Genomic DNA, 19590 nt, shown 5'->3' on the forward strand with positions numbered 1-19590 from the left:
AGTGACACAATGCCCTTCACGTTGGCCACTTGCAATGGCCACAGACACTTTTGAAACCCGGTTTCGCTGGTTCGCCATGTTGACGTTCCGGATAAGCGGGGGCCCTGCAGCGCCCCCGATTGCGCCCGCCGCATCGCGACGACGTTGGCAGCCGCCGCCTTGGTACCGGCTGTAAAAGCAAAGAAAACTAAAAATGCGCGGCACGTGCTCGAGGCGCAAGCTCGGCACAGACAGTGTTGCTCACAAAGCCTGCTATGTTGGTTGGTGCAGCCGCCGCTCTGCTTGCCGCATTTTACCTTCTGCCGAAATAAACGCAGGAACGACGGCGCGGCTCTAAGACCACCGTCAAGACTGCCCACAGTACAACAGTGAGTGATGGCCAGGCACATTAGGGGTACGTCATGCTAAGGAAGCTGCGCAGGTCCACAGACGGGAGCTCTGGCAATGGTAGATTGAATCTCTGCGACAAGGTCCGAATTACACAGGCGAAAAGTGTTTGTTTCACTGCACGAATCAGAAAACGGCTTTTAACGCGATAGCGTTAAGGAGCTCGTGTCGCAGAAAAGCCGGTGTCGTCGGCGTCGGTGTCGGGTGTCGGCGTCCGCGGCGTTGACCATGAGCGATAAATCACGGCAGGCGCTTCATAAATAAAAAGCAACTTCCAAGATTGGCCCGGTGGGAATCGAACCAGGGTATCCGAAGTGTGAGACGGAGACGCTACCACTCAGCCAGGAGTTCGATGCTTCCAAGCGGTACAAACGCGCCTCTAGTTAATGCGGTGTTGCCTTCGAAACGAGCCGTGGAAAGTTATACTGCGGTGTATATCGGAAATTATGAAGATGTAACGTACAGAAGTCGCAATTACACGAGTTGCGAAGTGCGTTTCCGCTGCATTTCTTCTGCGCTTTCCGCACACGCAGAGCCATCTTGCGGCAAACACAGAAGACACCCTCCTCTCAATGTACGGCGCTGCCCCGACAGGAGGCGCGCCGCGCGCGCATTGGGACCGCTGCCAGGTGCGTCGCGGTCCCGACTCCCACTACCCTGACGACGCTTCGCCGTGCTCCCGGTTGCAGAATCAAGCGCCGTTCCTTTCTTTAGATTACTATCTCTCTGCCCGTGCCGATCACGACGTTTGGCTGGCGTAGATCGTTTCCCCTCCGAGACACCGAGTTCTTTGGTTCGTTCCGTTCGCTCAGGCGCACGTTTCGTTGCCGCGCCGAACGCTGCGTTGCTCGACGCTCACCGCGTGATAGGTGGGCGCTAAGTCCGATGCGGGGCGCATCGTAAGTGATCGCTGTGCCGTAGCGCATTGTCATATACCCCTTGGCGGGTCGACGGGAACGCTGTCGCGTCCCACTCTTGAAGGCGAAGCTTAAGCGTCCTCCAATTTTTCTTCCTCAGTAATGTCAGCGTGGCGAGAAAGATGCATCACATTCTCCAGGGTTATGGAGATGTTCTATTTCCTTTTGTTCTACTCGGGCATCACAAAGAGCTCGGGCCATCTGCCTTTCTATGACTTTCCTAAAGGCCTTGAGCAACGCACTGAAGAACCGGTTCCCGGTCATCAGCGCGGGTTTCACGTAATGCACGGTGAGGCTGCGGTAGCGCAACAACGTCGGGCATAGATGCCGCCAGCATTTGGAGCTTCGATCCAATTGCTGGCGCGGCTGCCATGACTTGACGGCAGACGCAGAGCGCTTCGCCCACGTTTCTAAATTGCTCTTCTGCGATTCTCAGGTTGGCTGCCTTGCCTCCGCCCCCCTTTTGTTTTCTCGCTCTCTTGCTCCGCTGCGGCTGTCGAAGTGTTTTGTGTCTTTTGAAGTGTTTTGTGTCTTTTGAACATGTTTTGTGTCTTTTGAAGTGCCGCAGTCTTCTTCCTTTTTATAGTCCAAGACGTGCGAAATGGGCCGTTGTAGTGCTTGCCGAGTTTCGCTGGACGGTGCTGACCAGATTCTAGTGGGCTTCAAGTGCGAGTTTGTTTTTCATGTAGGGGATTGTTCTGGGTATCTGAAGAGGCGTTGCTTCGCAAGCGCGAGGCGTCACTGAAAACGGGGAAATGCTCCTTCTGTAAGCCTGTCGGTGGAAAGAGCCATGTTTCCGCTGCAATCGGGCATCTGTTAACGACATCCCTGTTAAGTTAGCAGAAATTGACCGCAAGCTAAGTTCTCTTCACGAGCTTCCGGCCAAGGTTTCATGCATGCAAAATCTGTTCAGGTCTCGTCTGATCATTTCGACGCTATTCAACAGCGCCTGGATACTCATGATAAAGATATAAAAGGCGTTAAGAGCCTCTTGGACAAAATTGAGAAACAGGGCACATTTCAGCAGCTTTCACAGCTGGAATCTGATGTTGAGGATCTTGAGACACGGAGCAGGCGTTTAAATATGGAAATTCAAGGTGTGACTGAGGACGACAGAGAAGACCTGTTGAGCAAAGTAAATGGAGTCGCCGGAAGATGACAGGGAGCTTTGTTGTGCAGGCAAGATGTCGTAGCCCTACATAGGTTACCTGGAAAGCCCGGGAAGCCGCGAGGAATCATCGTACGTTTTGCACGCGAGGAATAGGCCGCTGCTTGGCTCGCTAACAAACGAAACCCGAGAAACAGTGATGATAGGGTTTACATAGCTGAAAATCTGACACTCCGTACAAGAAAGCTTCTATACTTTGCTAAAGAATGGACTAAAAGATCTGGCAATAAGTATCTTTGGTGTTGTAATGGGAAAGTCCGGGTGCGTAAATATGATGGCGATCCTGTGGTTGTAAAATGTTCTTACGACCTTTCTGCCCTAGCTCATTAATAAGGGATATTTTGAGCTCAACAGAACCATTATGCACCGAGGCTGAAGACAGAATTGTTCTCGACACTACGCGTACAAAAAAAAGAGGATTAGGCTGTATACATCTAAATGTGCAATCAGCGAATAATAAAAGATCAGAACTGGAAACCTTCTTTTCAGAAATAGAAAACTTGTGCGATGTAGTTATGCTTACTGAATCTTGGTGCACTGACGCTAGCAATATTTTTCAGTTACCTAATAAGAAAGTTTTCTATTTAAACAGAGAATCACGGCGTGGAGGAGGTGTTTCCTTGTTGATAAATGAGTCTATATCGTGTGATCCATCTGGCGGCTTTTCGTGTACGAATGAAAATATTGAGGGGCTATGTGTTGAAACCAATGATACGTTATTTGCTGTTGGTTACCGACCACCTGATGGAAGTTTTAGTACTTTATTCATGTTTATGAATAGTCTGTTATCAATTGCCAATGAAAACCGAAGATGTGTAGTTATTGGTGGCGACATAAATCTTGATATGGGTTCTGAAAGCGCAACGACGCGCGAGTTTGTAAATACATTTGTCCAGAACCATTGCAATAATTCCATAGAATCAGCAACTAGGGTTAGAGCTACAAGTGAAACTAAGCTTGATCTCTTTTTGACAAGTTATCATCCTTCATGTATTAGCAGTTGTGTTTTGGCGCATTGCATGGGTGATCACATGCCAATGTGTATGTACGTAAAAAGTGCAAACATTGCGATACGCAGCAACGCATCTGACATATTTAATCAGGACATTACTGAGCGAACGCTGCCGGTATTTTAGGTAGAACTAAGCGACGTAAACTGGGATAATATTATTACAATATTATCGCTAAATACCCGAGAGACAAGCCGCCGCGTGAACGACGACGAAGTGGGGCTGTGCCCTTGGCGCGAGAATATTGTCGGCCTGGCGCTCTGGCTCCAGTCTAATGTAAATAGCTTGTAAACAGCCTCTTCCCTCTGTATCTTTCTACACGTAACAATATCATTCCGGGAAATAATGCGGTAGGGGCTTACGCTAAGTTTATCACAATGTTTGTTGATGTCTATTCAAAACACTTCCTCTGCAAAAAACGTAAGCATAAAAATGTCAGAAAGCCTTGGCTAACAAAATACCTGTTTAAGAAAGTAAAGAGCCGTGGCCAGCTTTATGGTAAATTTGTAAAATACCGTGACCATGCTGACCTGAATGCATTTAAAGAGTATAGAAATAAACTAACCAAAGAGTTACGAAGAACCAAGGATGCATATTATTTCCAGATGTTTTCTTCTTGCTCTCAGAGCCAAACTTTGGAATAACCTGAATTTTGTATTGGGGCGACAAAGAAGGAGCGACACTATAGAACAAATTGCTTACAAAGAACAGAAGTTATCACGGTAGGAAATGGTCGAACAGTTTAAGAAACATTTTGTGTATTGTGATACCTATTTTACTTTTGTAAACCTTCCATACCTTACTTTCCCTCCTAATCAAAACACGCTCTTTTTCCAGCCTACAGACGTTCAAGTGCATACGGTATTTTCTAGTTCTAAAAACTCATCATGCATTGATACTGATGGGATACAAATAACACCAGTAAAATCTGTGCTACATGAGATCACTGAGATCACGCCTGCCCGCAGTGGTGGAGAACCGAGATCAACCGACCACATACAATGAAATTGCGCAACACTTTTATCTCGGCAGGAGAGACTTTCCCCTTCAACATAAGAAGTTAAATAGAGCGCAGATATTGACCCTCAGATTATTGCAAACAGGCTCGTATACCAGCCCGGCTTTATTCCACAAGCTTTATCCCGACGCCTATGCCACTTGTTCTTGCAGGCACTGCAATGACATAGCTAGCCTAGACCATATGCTCTGGCGTTGCCCAAATCAATGAGGACAAGTGGCTCTCCACTATCAAGAGCCTTGATGCCGGGGCGCAACTGTTGGCTGAGGACCCACGATGCGGCGGTCGCGCATGGGCTGACTGTCCCAATGTGGGAGCGACCCGCAGCGCGTTGTGTCGCGAGCCTCAGGACCTTCACTGAAGTTTTGCATCCATCCATCCATGAGATCACTGAGCTACTTGTACACATATACAACCTATGCATCTCAACTGGCGTTTTTCCTGCATAGATTAAGAGTGCGAGAGTAACAGCACTCCTTAAGAAAGGCAACAAGCTAGACATAAATAATTACCGGCCCGTATCTGTTCTCCCTATCTGTTCCAAAGCTTTAGAAAAAATAATATTTGTACGTTTAAGCTCAATCTGCAGTAAGCAAAACTTAATTAGCGAATCTCAGTATGGGTTTCAAAAGGACAAGTCCACAGAGTTAGCCCTACTGCATCATATACAGTATATCCTTACCAATTTCGAAAAAAGTTCATCACTCGGTTTGTTTGTAGATTTCAGTAAAGCCTTCGATTACATTACCCACACAATTCTTTTTCATGAGCTCAATCATTATGGAGTTAGAGAACTTGCTCTTGAATTTCTTAAGTCATATCTTGAATATAGACGCTAATAAGTACACATAAATAACTTCAAGTACCAAGAGAGGTTTATACTTTCTGCAGTACCTCAAGGCAGCACTCTGGGTCCTTTGTTTTCAATCTATATGTTAACGATATAGTAAATATTCATTTCAATGTAAAATTTTTAATTTACGCAGACGACACCAGTATATTTCAAACATCGCGTTCTTGCACCGAGATTATCACAATATCAAATGAAGTGCTCCTGAAACTTAATATATGGTCTAAGCAAAACTGTTTATGTGTCAACCCAACCAAAGCTAAAGCTATAATTTTACGTCCAAAAGGAAGCACCTCCTCTTTACTACATGGCATAGCCTATATTATAGCTGCGATCGAACTTGTAGAAAGCATCAAAATCCTAGGCGTGCAATTTTCTTCATCGATGCTATGGAATGACCATGTAAACTTTGTAACGCAAAACTGAGTCAGATAAGAAGTATATTAAGCCGAAACCGTTACCTTCTTGCTACATCAGGTAAAGTACTATTATATAACGCCTTATTCACCTCTCATCTCAATTATTGGCACCTCGTATGGGGCAATAAATCTGATACGAATTTAAACAAACTATTTTTATTGCAGAGAAGGATAGTACACGTCTTCGCAAATGTTCTGTACCATTCACACACAGTGCATTTATTTGACAAGTTTAAAATAATCACAGTGCGCGAAATCTATAGGCATCGACTTTTGCAGAAGTTTTATCACACGAACAGGAAGAAGGATGTATCCCTTTAAGTTATTATGTTTAGAAGAACCTGTTCCCTCACGTTTCGCGAGAAACACAGAACCCTGGACAGGGCACCGTTTCAGAACTAATTACAGCTCGCAAATGCTAAAAAAGAACTTACCAAGGCTTTTAAATTCTTACAACAAATCTGAATATATATATGTGTATATATTCGCGGGAGTAATCTTCTTGTTTATAAGGTTAGCTATTTCAGAAGTGCAGATTAGTTGAGTTTACAGCTTTTCGTTCACATATATATATTGCTACGGCATGAGCCGGGCGAGCAGAAGAGGAAGAAGACGTTAGCGTTTGCAGCCTCGGGACGCCATCTTGACTTCACCATCAATCTCGTCCCTTAAATAAAGCTGGTTTAACATTAACCGTAACAGTTTTGTGGTGGAGGTGCTGGGTACTTCGACCAAGACGACCGAGCTGCTGCAGCAAGTACCACGCCGGAGCCGACGCCTCGCTCGTCTGCCCCCAACACCATTTGAGATCCCGATGTCCCACAGCCGTGACCAACAGCCTTCTCTGGCAGCTCCAGTGCGAACAACCGGCGCCTGGATGCATCAGATGGAGCCCCGCCCTTTCTCAGGAAAATTCGGCGAGGACGTGGAGGAATGGCTCACCCGCTACAAGCGTGTGAGCAAGTACAACAGCTGGAACTCCACGGCTCAGCTCGACAATGTGGTTCTGTTCCTCACAGACACTGCGCTAGTGTGGTTCGAGAACCATGAAGATATTTGCACAACGCGGGACAGCTTCGTTACTCACCTTACCGAGTGCTTCGGCGATTCCACCACGAAAAGGAAGCGGGCGGAGCAGACATTGCTGCAGCGCGCTCAAGTCCCAGGTGAGACCTGTACTACGTACATTCAGGCAATCCTGAAGCTTTGCTGAACGGTCAATCCTCGAATGTCGAAGAGCACAAGGTTGGCCACCTTCTCAAAGGCATAGCCGAGGATGTGTTCAATTATTTAATCGGCAAGGAGAGTCTCACCTCGGTCGCCGACCTCATCAAGCATTGCCGCACATTTGAGGCCTTGAAGCTGCGCCGTATCACGCCTAAGTTCGGCAGGTTAGCAAATGTCACAACGGTGGCAAGCGTTGAAGACAATGACAACTACAGTTTTCAATTTGACCTTGCGGCAACTATTAGGCAAATTGTTCGCGAAGAACTTGAAAGACACACCAAAGGTGCGGATATCGAACAGCTTGGGTGGGCTCCCAACCAACCTCAAGAGCATGCATCTGCTGTGTCCGCATTGTCTGCCATGCCAGGCGTTGCAGGGTGTCGAGTCGATCAGCTGCGACAGCACCGACGTACAGGTGCTCCCAGAATAATTCGGAACGCCGGACACGCAGCTGCTCGTCGGTGGAGCACGCCGGCGGATAAATACAGGAAGATTTGCGCATGCGCGGTCTCCCTAGCAAGCAAGTTTCGCTCCCTAGTGCATCTAGATTGGCGTTGCCTTGCTCCAAGAAGGTAGCGCTAGGTGTCCTGGGCGAATGAATGTCTAACACAGCATGTATACACCGTAATCTATAAATAAAGGCTTGTGGATCCCTTGCAGCGTATTCTCGCCATGGTCTACATCCCGTCTGGGAGATAGCAATGCTTTGCGTGATTACATGCTAGTGAGGCGGCTTGGCTACAACGGCATCGCTGCCTCATTTTTCCACCATGTTACCCTGTCCTGCGAAGTATTAGCTCTTAGTAAAATAGCTCCCTATCCGTGTTACTACTAGCTTCGTAATACGAGGACAATTACCACTAATACATGACCCCTCTTAACGGGTGTGTCTGCGATAGTGGCAATAAAAAAGTTTGCAATATGAAATAACGCGGCACGTTCATCAAGGCCAATTTCTCGCAGAAGAACTCACTTCATGCAAAGGGCACTCTAATGAACTCTTCACGACTCTAGTCATATATTGGCGCACCCCGTTACGTGGTTCGCATATATTGTGCGCCAATCAATCACGGAATCTGGACCATTCGTAGCGAGTATCCTTACGTATTGATCGCGTGTCGGCGTTTGTTGGCGAAGCTACTCATTTTAAAGCTCATTTTATTTTGCTCAGAGGAAATATACAATGATAATCATGGGTAGGCTGTGTGAGCTGAATGCAAAAAAAAATAGTAAGGAGAACATAATAAATCTAAATGACAGGAAGAACACTGGGTTTTTTTCCACAGTAAACAAAAAGAATCGAAACGTAACTGTTTCGTCTAAAGCTGTTGGCATGTTCCGCTATCAATATCTCGCGAATGCGCCGTCCACGTGAAGCGCAGCTGCTTGTACGCGGCGTGGAATTGGCTCGTACAGCGCATCCACGAAGTCCCTCCTCTCACCAAGGCGCTTTTACTCGCGCGTTATGGCGAGCCAGAGCTCGTCGGCAGTGGCCCCTTCCAGATTCAGCTTGCATAAACTTTCCTTCATCATGACCCACACGTTCTACATAACATTGAAGTCTGCACCTTTCGGAGGCCAGTCAAGAACGCGAACAATACGTTCTTGAAGAAGTTTTTCCACAGCTCTGGCGGTGTGCACCGGGCCCAGATCTTGTTGGAACAAGTAACAGCCATATTTAAATGGCCCTTCCAGAGCGTATGGCAATAGGTGGTAGTCCAGAATTTCGCAGTAAGGTTTAGCTGTGAACGATGGGGACAGTCGGATTAGCGGACCGAGGCCCACTTTGCTAATTGCTCCCCAAACGTTGATAGTACAGCGGCCGCTGCTGTAGATCTCGTAAACATACCCAGGCTCGTATCTGCACGAAAAGAAGGGAATAGATCATGATCTTTTCAGATGAAATACCTTTTGCGCGTCCGAAGAATTTGTGCCTAAATGATCAGAAAGAAAATGAAAATACCTGCAGTTATGCGGTCTCCATACGCGGCGCTCTTGACCCCATCTAGATTAAAATGTCGATTCATCTGAGAATATGACTTCCCTCCATTCTTCAGTCGTCCAGCGCTCATATGCCCTGCCAAACTCAAGGCGCCGGTGTATTTGGCGCTCCGTAAGGTGTGGCTTTTGTGCCGCGACAAATCCACGAAGACCAGCCGCTCGCACGCGCCTTCTAATTGTTTCCTCACTGACTTGCACGTTGAGGGCTGTCTTGATCTAGCGGATTCTCTGAAAAGGATTAGCAACGGCTGCAGCAACAATGAGAAGTCGGACCCTTCCGACGTGCATCGGTGTCGTCCCGATCGTGCTGCATCTTTGAGCCGGCCATCTTCATCCCTGTATGCTTGTATTATTCGGTTGACCGCACTTATAGACTTTCTTGTGAGGCGGCATATCTTTGAGGTATACCTTGGGAACTGAGCCTAATTATATTTCTCCGCACATTCATCGGCACTCTTTTCGGCATGTTGCCTCGATAGGAATAGGGCGAAATTCGCGTAACTGTCATTGTTTCAATGTGTTCGTATCTCTTTATCAATCGAGCCGCCGATGTCATCATGGTTGCATCAGACGAAAACGCCACCCTTTGTCAGCGCTAGTCATGGTCACCTACCGTAAATATTTTGAGCAAATGATAAATACGGCCCGCACGAAAAATAAAAAAAAAGCGCTCAAGCACCTGAACATGCAGACACGAGCGCTTATGCCCCAACGCGAGTGCATGCGCAGACACAGCTTGTCACAGACACCATTGGCCCAGACCCCCTTGGCAAAACGTTAAGGGGCACCTAGGGCTACCGTTTTACAGACACGCAACACAACCTAGGTGCGCCAGGGAGCCAACGTTGCTCGCTAGGGAGACCGCGCACGCGCAGACTATGGCACTACTTTTTCCACGGGCGGGCTCCGCCGGCGAGCGGCCGCGTGTGTTGCGTTCAGAATTATTCTGGGAGCGCCTGTACCTTTCCCGACGACGTGACGCACGATCAACGAACTCGTCGAGCAACCACCACGAATCGGAATTCGGAAGATCGTATTTATTATTCGCAGCGTCCTAGGGTAGACCCCGAGGCTTACAACGTCGGTCGCGCATCGCCTGTGTGTTACAGCTGTGGCGCCTCAGGACACATTGCTCGTGTTTGTCGCCGGCGCCGACAGACAAGATATGGCCCACCACCAACTTGGCCTAATTTTGAACGTGACAGTTATGACGACCGTTGGCCGACAGACCCTGATAGTGGAAACACCACAGGCGCGCCACCCCGGAATACCTTCCGTCAATATAGTAGAAGGAGTGGCTCGCCACTTCCGCAGCCTGACGCCCCCAAGCAGTCGCCAACGCCGTTGACCGTCACAATGGCGACGTGCTGCGTCACCACCGCCCTCGGGAAACTAGCCGGCGCGACCGATGGAGGTAAGGTCGCCGGACAGTCTGCGTCTCTGCGCAATACTCCTCTGCCCATTATGATGGTGAAGAACAAAGTGCGTGTGTTAATTGATAGTATACCTGCAACAGCATTAGTGGATACTGGTGCTACCGTTTCCGTCATGAGTGCGACTTTCAAGGAGAGGCTGGGTCGGAAAGTTATGTTACCGTGGAATGGTGATGTGACGTTTCCTGGTGTCAGTCGAGAGTTCCTAGTTCCCCTTGGTATTTGTGTTGCAAGTGTTTTGTTCGGAGGAGAAGATTTAAAACAGAATTTCTCGTACTACCACGGTGCACTCATGACGTGATTCTCGGGATTGACTTTCTTCGGGATTGTGGTGCATCCGTTAACTGTGGCACAGGCGAAATTACTTTGAATAGCGCGCTTCTCGCCACCCTTTCCGACACATCCTTACCAGTGAAAAACTATTGTGTTGTTTCGAAGGATTTGCTGGTACCGCCTTGGTCGTTGCCACGTATCCCTGTCAACTTCGCTGCTGCCGACCTTTCGTCGTTTGACGCGCAAGTCCAGCCACTTCCGTCGAGCTGCGCAAAGAAAGATGTACTCGTACCACGCTCTGTCGTGAGAGTAGTGAATGGCGTCTCAAATTTGTGGGCTTTCAATTGATCTTGCGTCCCTGCTGTTCTTCCGCGTGATATGAAGCTCGCTGAATTTGACGCGATTACTTACAGCTCCATTACAGTTCTAAGTGAGGAGGAGCAGTCTCGTACTAGCGATCCTCACCAAAGCACTTCTGAACAGCAGATCCTATGGATGACCAAAAAGGCGCTGCCCTCACATGAGGGCCACGCTCTCGCAGAAGTTTTGTGGGCACATCTTTCTGTATTCGATTTCGCACAAGGCGACAAGCAGGCTTCACTTCCTCGTTCCCGTGCTCACCACAGAATTGACACCGCATCTCCGCACCCCATTCGGCAAAAGCCTTACCGCGTTTCTGCAACAGAGAGGACAGTTATTGCTGAACAGATGGAAGGCATGCTGCGGAAAAGTGTTGTTCAAGAGTCCTCTAGTCCGTGCGCAGCACCAGTAATCTTAGTAAAGAAGAAGGATGGATCGTGGCGGTTTTGCGCTGATTACAGGAAACTGAATGCAGTCACCAAAAAAATGTGTATCCACTTCCTAGAATTGATGATGTCATCGATTGTTTACATTCCGCTGCCTACTTTTCATCACTGGATTTGCGATCAGGGTATTTGCAGATACCCATGCACCCAGACGATAAGGAGAAAACGGCCTTTGTGACACCCGATGGTATTTATGAATTAAACGTTATGCCGTTCGGCCTTTGTAACGGGCCAGCAACATTCGAACGATTCATGGATACTATCCTCCGAGGACTTAAATGGGAAATTTGTTTGTGCTACCTCGATGATGTGGTGATTTTTGGCAGCACATTGAGTGAGCATAACCGCCGTCTCAGTCTTGTTCTGGATTGTGTCAAACAAGCCGGCTTGATCCTAAATTCCAAGAAATGTCGTTTCGGGGAAACGGAGACAATGGTACTTGGGCATCTGGTCGACAAAAACGGTGTGAGGCCAGATCCACGGAAGATTGAGGCAGTCAGCTCCTTCGAAGCACCGAAGTCAGTGCGGGCGTTGAGGAGTTTCTTGGGCCTGTGCTCGTATTTTCGGCGCTTCGTCCCAAGATTCGCTGACGTGGTGTACCCCCTAACATGTCTTCTCCAAAAAGCCGTCCCTTTCAACTGGACATCGGCTTGCGACGCCGCATTCCGCCAGCTGAAATTTCTACTAACGTCAGGGCCCATATTGCGTCACTTCGATGCATCCGCACCTACGGAAGTGCACTATTGGAACCTCCGTGCTGACGCCCATTGTTTCAATCGCACCGCTGGCACGAGTTGTTGCAACTGGGTCGCAAGCCCCAAGGATAGCGTTGGCCTGGCGGCCTGCAGCACAACTGGAAGCATCCAATGGCCCGAGCAAAGCATGAGTCGACTGCTCACAGAACAACTTGTTTATTCTAGCATCGCAAAAGAGCGGCCGGTCAGGTCGACCGAAGTGGAGAGACGGGAGAGCACGTTACTCAGCAGAAGAAATCGGAGCCTCTCTCTTGGCGTCCGGGGGCAGCTGCTTTTATACTCTCAGAGTCGAGGGTAAGAGGGAAGGTCACGGGATGAGACCGCGTGACGGCGAGGTACGGACAAGCTGAGACACATGTTGAGACGAGTGTAGTGACTCATCCGCCGGGCCGGCGCCGATCAGACCTCCTCGCTTCACACTTGGGGAGCTCCTCTCCCCAGCTGCTGCGCTTTTACAAGCGTGGGCACACACACACACACGCACACACGAAGACACGTGGCACTGAAACATGCCTGGACGCGCTCGGCGGGGACGCTTTGCGGCAGCTCCGAACGGGCCAAAATGTCCGCCGCTTTGAACAAAACCCCGGCGTCCGTTGCATCCGCGCCGGCTATACCGCGCGTCGTAGGCGAAACGTAACAGACCACCCCGCCGGGAGAAGGAGATCCCGATGGTCAGGGGACTGCATCCGCTGTCCGGAGGGATGTCGCTCGATGATGCTCAAACCGAAGTCGGTCGTCCCTCGGCGTTTCTTGAGCGCAGCGCACAGAGAAGGCCTCGTTCTCACGTTCAGGTTCACACAGGACACCGCAAAGTGACTTCTGAGAGTTGCCATTTTTCTCTCGTTTCCAGCAAGCGTTAGAACTACGCCGAAACTCAACCGCTCAGTCAGCAAGCACGACACAACCTTCACTAAGCCCTGCCAGGCTCTTTCCCATTTTTTTCTACTGCCTAGTTCCTTACAGTAGTCTAGCAGCATCCCGAACACGTCCACAAATCGGAAAATTGCACTAGAAAGCACATCATGACTTTGAAACACTACACAAAAGCAATATGTTAAATATCCTGCCTCAGGAAGAAAAACATCAGTAACAAACAATTTTGAGGCTGATTCCCACGTTAGGGGCTTCGACTTAAGCCATCGGCGTTACCGTTGAGACTCCCCTTTTTGTAACGCACCTCAAAGGAATGCTGTTGCAAAGTGAGGCTCCAGCGCAGGAGGCGGCCATTTGTGAAAGAGATGGTCTGCAGCCATTGGAGAGGGCAGTGATCCGTCTCGAAGCATGCGAAGTGGAGACCGCAGCGAGCGACCGTACACCAGCTCAGCTGGCGAAAACCTCGAAGCCGCATGCGGCGCAGTCCTTAATAATGCAAACATCACCCCAGGCAGACACAGCTCCCAGTCAGTTTGTTGTTCAAACCACAATGCTCTCAACTCGCGCTTCATGACAAAGTGGAGCTTCTCAACGGAATTCGACTGTGGGTGGTACACTGAGCTATGTAACAGCTTTACCCCGCTGTTAGACCGCTCATCGTCGAACAGAAAGAATGGACGGCGTAGGGCTGCATGATTGTTTTGTATATACTTTTGCAGTGCCGCGAGTTGCCCATGCGTTTTGTGAATGGGGAAGCGTCCACCCCCCAGCGCCTCGGGCGGCAACCGTTTCTGTTTTTGAGGGGTCGGACGGCCCGCGTGGTGTCGGGTGACGAGCCGAGGCGCGCGCCGCCGCGGGGGGCGCGGTGCAGAGGCGGAAAACGGATTCGGAGAACATGCTTTTACGCGCGCTGTGTTGACATTCCGCCGATGGTCATAATAGGGCCACGCGGACAAAGCTCGAGTGGGACGGTTGTATACGCGACGTTGTGGCGCCGGCTCCTGAGTCCCCTGCTAATTAGAGACGCAGCTGCTAGCAATGTTGACCACGTCTGGCGCGTACGGAGCGGGGGATTCACGCCCCTACGCATTCGGACGGCAGCCACGTGCATCTTGTTTTGAGCGCTGGGGAGAGCCCGCTTGGTGTCGTGTTACAACATGCAGTGCGCGCCGTAGAGAGGGGCGCGGTGCGCATGCGGAGGCCGCGTTCGGAGAATGTCGTTTTAAGAGCACCCGAGTCCGGATGCCGCCAGCGGTAATTATTTTTCTACCAGGAAAAACCTTGAGGGGGACTACGGTACGCGGTTTTGGGACACCAGCGCCCGAGCCCCTTTGCTGGCTAGAAACGCCGCTGAGGTGCGAGATGGCCTCAATAAATCGTGCATGCCTGGCGTGTTTGCCGAGGCCGTCACTGACCACGTGGAAATAGGAGGGGGAGAAGAAGATGTGGGAAGAGGGAAAACAGGGTGGTTTTCCAATAGATTCACTTATGAGAGTAAGCCCATCCCTTTGGATTGTGGCTTAAGAAACTGTCAACTCTCATTGGTAATTGCTTCCGTGGGATGGGCTAACGACCCTACCGCCCTTTTTCTTTGTCTCTTTCCCCTATACCAATCTAGACGAGGCGCTTGTTCCTCAGTCTAGGCTGTAATCACTAAACCTGATAGAACAGTAAGACTCCGTACGATGCAACGCTAGTCTGGGCCGTAACCACTTAGTGGTAGAACAGTGAGACTCGGTTGGTCGTATGTAGTGACAGTTGTCCTAGGCTCTAACTTAAGAAACAGTAGAAGAGTAAGGCGCTGTTTACTTGTGTGTTTTGTATCAGTGTTCTTTTGCTAACTCTGTATTTGACTGTGTAAATATTTCCGTTGCAATATATCTTCAAGTTTTGTTACCTCCAACCTGCCTCCTGCTTCATCAACGCCGATAAACACCTTGAAGAGACTTTGGTCGACTTCAAGGAGAAAAGAACAATCAAAAACTTAACTGGCGCAGCCGACAGGATCGGCGAGCTCTACAACATCGAATCCTGGACCAGTGGTGAGAAGATCAAGTCATCCAACGACCACCTCCTGCACCTTTGAGAAGATCCCACAGCAGCCAAGCCCGGCACCGTGGAGGAGATCCGAAAACGACAGTGCATTCAGCAAAGGGTGAGCAGGATTTCTTGCGTCTTTCTCAAGTTGGCATGGCAGTTGATGTGTAGAGCAAATGGTGAGGACACGCGGGGGCGCAGAGACAATGGAGTCTAATGGAGTTGAGGGTGCGACGGTGGCGGAAATGGATCGGAATCGGGAGTTTTTAAATAACGATATGCTAAATTCCGATAAGTCAAATGAATTGAGAGAACCCAGTCAGAGCCAGGAATTTTCGCAGCAACCATCTCAGCCTTTGCAAATTCCGAATGATACAAGAACGCTTGAACTTGAAATTCAAAGGCTCAATGCTCAGACTACCTGTATACAACTTCAGATTGAGTACGAAAGGCTGTTGCAGGCAAGGACGAATGCTGAACGTCTCAATGGCACGTCGTCCAGCGCTGAGTCGGAGCGGGGCGATCGGAGGCGAATGGGCTTCGACTCCGTCGAGCAATGCGCAAAAGTGCTGAAAGGGTTCCGCCTGCCGTGTGACGCGGATGTACCCTTATGGTTTGAGGAGGTAGAAAGACTTTTTGCTACTTACGGGGTACCGTATGAGAGTCGAGTGCATTTAGTCATGCCAGCTCTAACTGAGCGCGTTCGCTACCTACTGCGTAACCTCAACCAGGAAGAGGGTACAGATTACGAGTCAGTTAAACAGGCAGTGTTGGTAGAACTGAAGCTTTCTCCGGCAGAGTATCTGCAAAGGTTTGAGAGAGCAGTGAAGCGGAAGGAGGAAACGTGGTCACAGTTCGCGTCGCGAGTGAAAACGTATTTTTCCTACTACCTTCAAGTAAGAGGAGCCGACACTGTAGAAGTGATGGCAGAACTCATGGTTGCGGATCGTATAAAAGCGGGCCTTAGTATAGAGGGTCTTGAGTACGTGAGGCTACGAGAAGGCGAGGAATGGCTTAAGCCACCTGAGATTGCCAAAGTACTGCAAACTTTGGAACAAGCGAAAGGCAAAGGATACGCCTCAAAGCCATCAGCGGCAGAGATGGGGCAAAAGCCGATGTGAGTGGCGAAAAGCGCCCTCAAGTGCCACGTATATCACAGCTCAGGCCATTTCGGTAAGGATTGCCCGAAGTCTAGTGACAAGGGAAACCAGCCAAAGAAGGCTACCGAGCCAAGGCCGAGAGCACAAAGGGTGTTGATAGCCGACGAGACGGGAAGTGGGATACCTGATGGAGTCCTTACTGCAAAGGTAGAGGCCTTGAAACACAAAGGTGAAGGCATGACCAACCTACAGTTGATCCCGATCTCATGCGGAAACGTATCCACAGATGCGATTTTAGATACGGGGAGTGAAATAACTGTCATACGCGAGAGTCTGCTTCCGCAATGTATTGTGGAGCCTTCAGGCACGATACGATTGGTGTCTGCGTTTGGTAAAACTATTGAGGCAAAGCTAGCAACGTTGCCGGTAAAGTTAAATAGCCCGCAAATGGCAGCGGAACCTCAGAACGTTGACCTACTCTGCGCGTTGACTAATGAGCTCGTCTTTGTCTCTTTCCCCTATACCAATCTAGACGAGGCGCTTGTTCCTCAGTCTAGGCTGTAATCACTAAACCTGATAGAACAGTAAGACTCCGTACGATGCAACGCTAGTCTGGGCCGTAACCACTTAGTGGTAGAACAGTGAGACACGGTTGGTCGTATGTAGTGACAGTTGTCCTAGGCTCTAACTTAAGAAACAGTAGAAGAGTAAGGCGCTGTTTACTTGTGTGTTTTGTATCAGTGTTCTTTTGCTAACTCTGTATTTGACTGTGTAAATATTTCCGTTGCAATATATCTTCAAGTTTTGTTACCTCCAACCTGCCTCCTGCTTCATCAACGCCGATAAACACCTTGAAGAGACTTTGGTCGACTTCAAGGAGAAAAGAACAATCAAAAACTTAACTCCTCGCACCTTTAGAGAACGGCTGTCGTCAAAGCGCTAGTAAATGCTGTGCCCTGACCTGACTCGATTTCCGCAGGAAAACCAACTCGCGCAAATATGGACAGTAGTGCATTGACTATCTCAACTGAGCTGAGTTCTTAAGCGGCACTGCTTCAGGGAACTTTGTCGCTGGGCAGATCACAGTCAAAATGTGTCTGTACCCCATGGTTGTTACCGGCAGAGGTCCCACTGTATCAATAGCGAGCCGTCTAAAAGGCTCCGTAATAATAGGTACCAACTTCAACGGCGCCCTCGATTTGTCCCCTGGTTTGCCCACCCGCTGACAGGTGTCACATAACCGCACAAAGTGGTCTGCATCCCAGAAACACCCTTGCCAATAGTACTCTTGCAAGAGACGGTCTTTAGTTTTCTTAACTCCTAGGTGTCCGGACCACGAACCCCCATGCGACAAGCGCAACAGATCCTGATGGTAGCACTGAGGCACGATCAGCTGATCGAACTCCACTCCCCTGCGGTCTAGATACTTCCAGTACAGGACCCCACCTCTTTCCACAAAGCGAGCATTTTTCTTGGTGGTGCCTTGCTTGACAATGCAGCGTATGTTTTCTAGGCTGCCATGCTTCTTTTGCTCGGCTATCAAAGCCACCCGGCTGGCTTTTGGCAACCTATTAAGTCCGTCTGACGTAGGCGCTGAGCAAATCTGTAGATAGCTCTTCTAACTTTCCCGCATCGGGCATTTCCTCTCCAGTATCTGGTGCCTTCAACGCTACCGGCTCAATTTTATTCAGTTTGGACGTGCTCTGAATATCAGCTTGCTGCGCCTCTGACCCTTTCTCATTGCTCGACAACGTCGGCCCCGCAACTACCGCCTTTGCAGCGAGCTCCCGAACCTTCGATCTGGTTAAAGCCTGAACGCTAGCCTCACCAAACAAAAGCCCCTTCTCGCGCAGGAGGTGATCGGACCTGTTCGAAAATAGGTATGGGTACTGGGGGGGGCAGCATAGATGACACTGCGGCCTCCGTCTCAAGCGCTCCAAAAGGTCCTTCAATAAATACTTTTGCTACGGGCAGACACATGCTATGAGCTTCCACGGCTTGCTTTATCAATGCGCACTCGCCCGTGAACATATCGGGTTCTACGTAAGAGGGGTGAACTACATCCATTGTAGCTGCGGAATCGCGAAGCACTCGGCACTCTTTCCCGTTCACGAGGTGGTCTCACATGTAAGGCTCGAGAAGCTTCATGTTCTCGTGAGTGCTGCATACTGACAAAAACACAACTTTTGTTTTTGGTTTCTGGACTCTGCGCCGAAAAGTGCCCCGGCTTCTGGCACGTATAACACAGGCGCGCTTGCCTCGTCTCGAACCGCTTTCTGCGTTCGGCTTCGGCTGCCGCCGTCTCCTTAGGTTCGGTCGGACTGCTTTCACTCGCATCCGCACTAGGTGTGTTCCCCTTTGCTCTCATGGGCGTGAACTTCGGCCTCTCAAACATGGAGCCAAATTCACCCTTTTGACCGTCCTTAGCTCCTCGAGCCCGACGCGTCACAAACTCTTCGGCTAGCTCAGCGGCTCTAGCCACCGTACTAACGTCTGGCCTATCCGAGACCCAGTACCGCACGTTCGCAGGTAACCGACTATAAAACTGTTCTAGCCCGAAACACTGCAGAACTTTCTCGTGGTCACCAAACGCTTTCTCTTCTTTGAGCCACTCCTGCATGTTTGACATTAGCCTGTAGGCAAACTCTGTATATGACTCACTTCTGCCTTTCTCATTTTCCCGAAACTTCCGATGGAACGCCACCACTGACAGCCTGTACTTTTTTAGCAGACTCGATTTCATTTTGTCGAAATCCTCTGCCTCCTCTCTCTTCAAGCGAGCGACTACGTCGGCCGGCTCGCCGGGTAACAAAGTGAGCAAGCGCTGTGGCCACGTTTCGCGAGAGGACCCCTCCTTCTCGCGCGTTCGCTCAAAGTTAACCAGGAACAAACCAATGTCCTCTCCAAGCTTAAACGGCCGCATTAGGTCAGTCATTTTGAACAATACTCGTTCTCCTGCACCGTGTGCCTGACTTCCATTACGAGCGCGTTCCATCTCTACCTCGAGACGCTTCATTTCGAAAGCGTGGTCACGCTCTTCTTTTTCTTTCTGCTCTTTTCGTTCGCGCTCTTCTTTTTCTTTCTGTTCTTTTTGTTCACGCTCTTCTTTTTCTTTCTGTTCTTTTCGTTCACGCTCATCTTTCTCTTTCTGTTCTTTAAGCTCGCGCTCCTATCTCTCTTTCTGTTTTTTAAGTTCGCGCTCCTGTCTTTTTGCCCTCTCCTCACTGGTCTCAAGGCATTCCGTCAGCTCGTCATCCTCAGCTTCTAACTCAAGAATAGTCCTTAGCAGTTCTGGTTTTCTGAGTTTGTCTGA

At 49.4% G+C, this 19590-nt stretch overlaps 1 protein-coding gene across 7 annotated transcripts in view; it reads left to right on the forward strand.

The window, feature by feature from the left end:
* Positions 1-19590, forward strand: part of LOC135910206 (uncharacterized) — a 170427-nt gene that overhangs the window by 133610 nt on the left and 17227 nt on the right. For 4 of the 7 annotated variants that reach the window (XR_010566941.1, XR_011509216.1, XR_011509217.1 and 1 more), the window contains one exon: positions 15029-15295. The exons of 2 other annotated variants lie outside the window; for them this stretch is intronic. Coding sequence is in view for 1 of the 5 variants with exons in the window: in XM_070528130.1 (XP_070384231.1) it covers positions 15138-15295 (158 nt within the window). In the remaining 4 variants the exon portion in view is untranslated. The remainder of the gene's footprint in view (positions 1-15028; positions 15296-19590) is intronic. One more of the 7 variants, XM_070528130.1, reaches the window with a different exon arrangement.

Source organism: Dermacentor albipictus, chromosome 10, assembly GCF_038994185.2.
Source record: "Dermacentor albipictus isolate Rhodes 1998 colony chromosome 10, USDA_Dalb.pri_finalv2, whole genome shotgun sequence".
Classification (NCBI taxonomy): Eukaryota; Metazoa; Arthropoda; class Arachnida; order Ixodida; family Ixodidae; genus Dermacentor; species Dermacentor albipictus.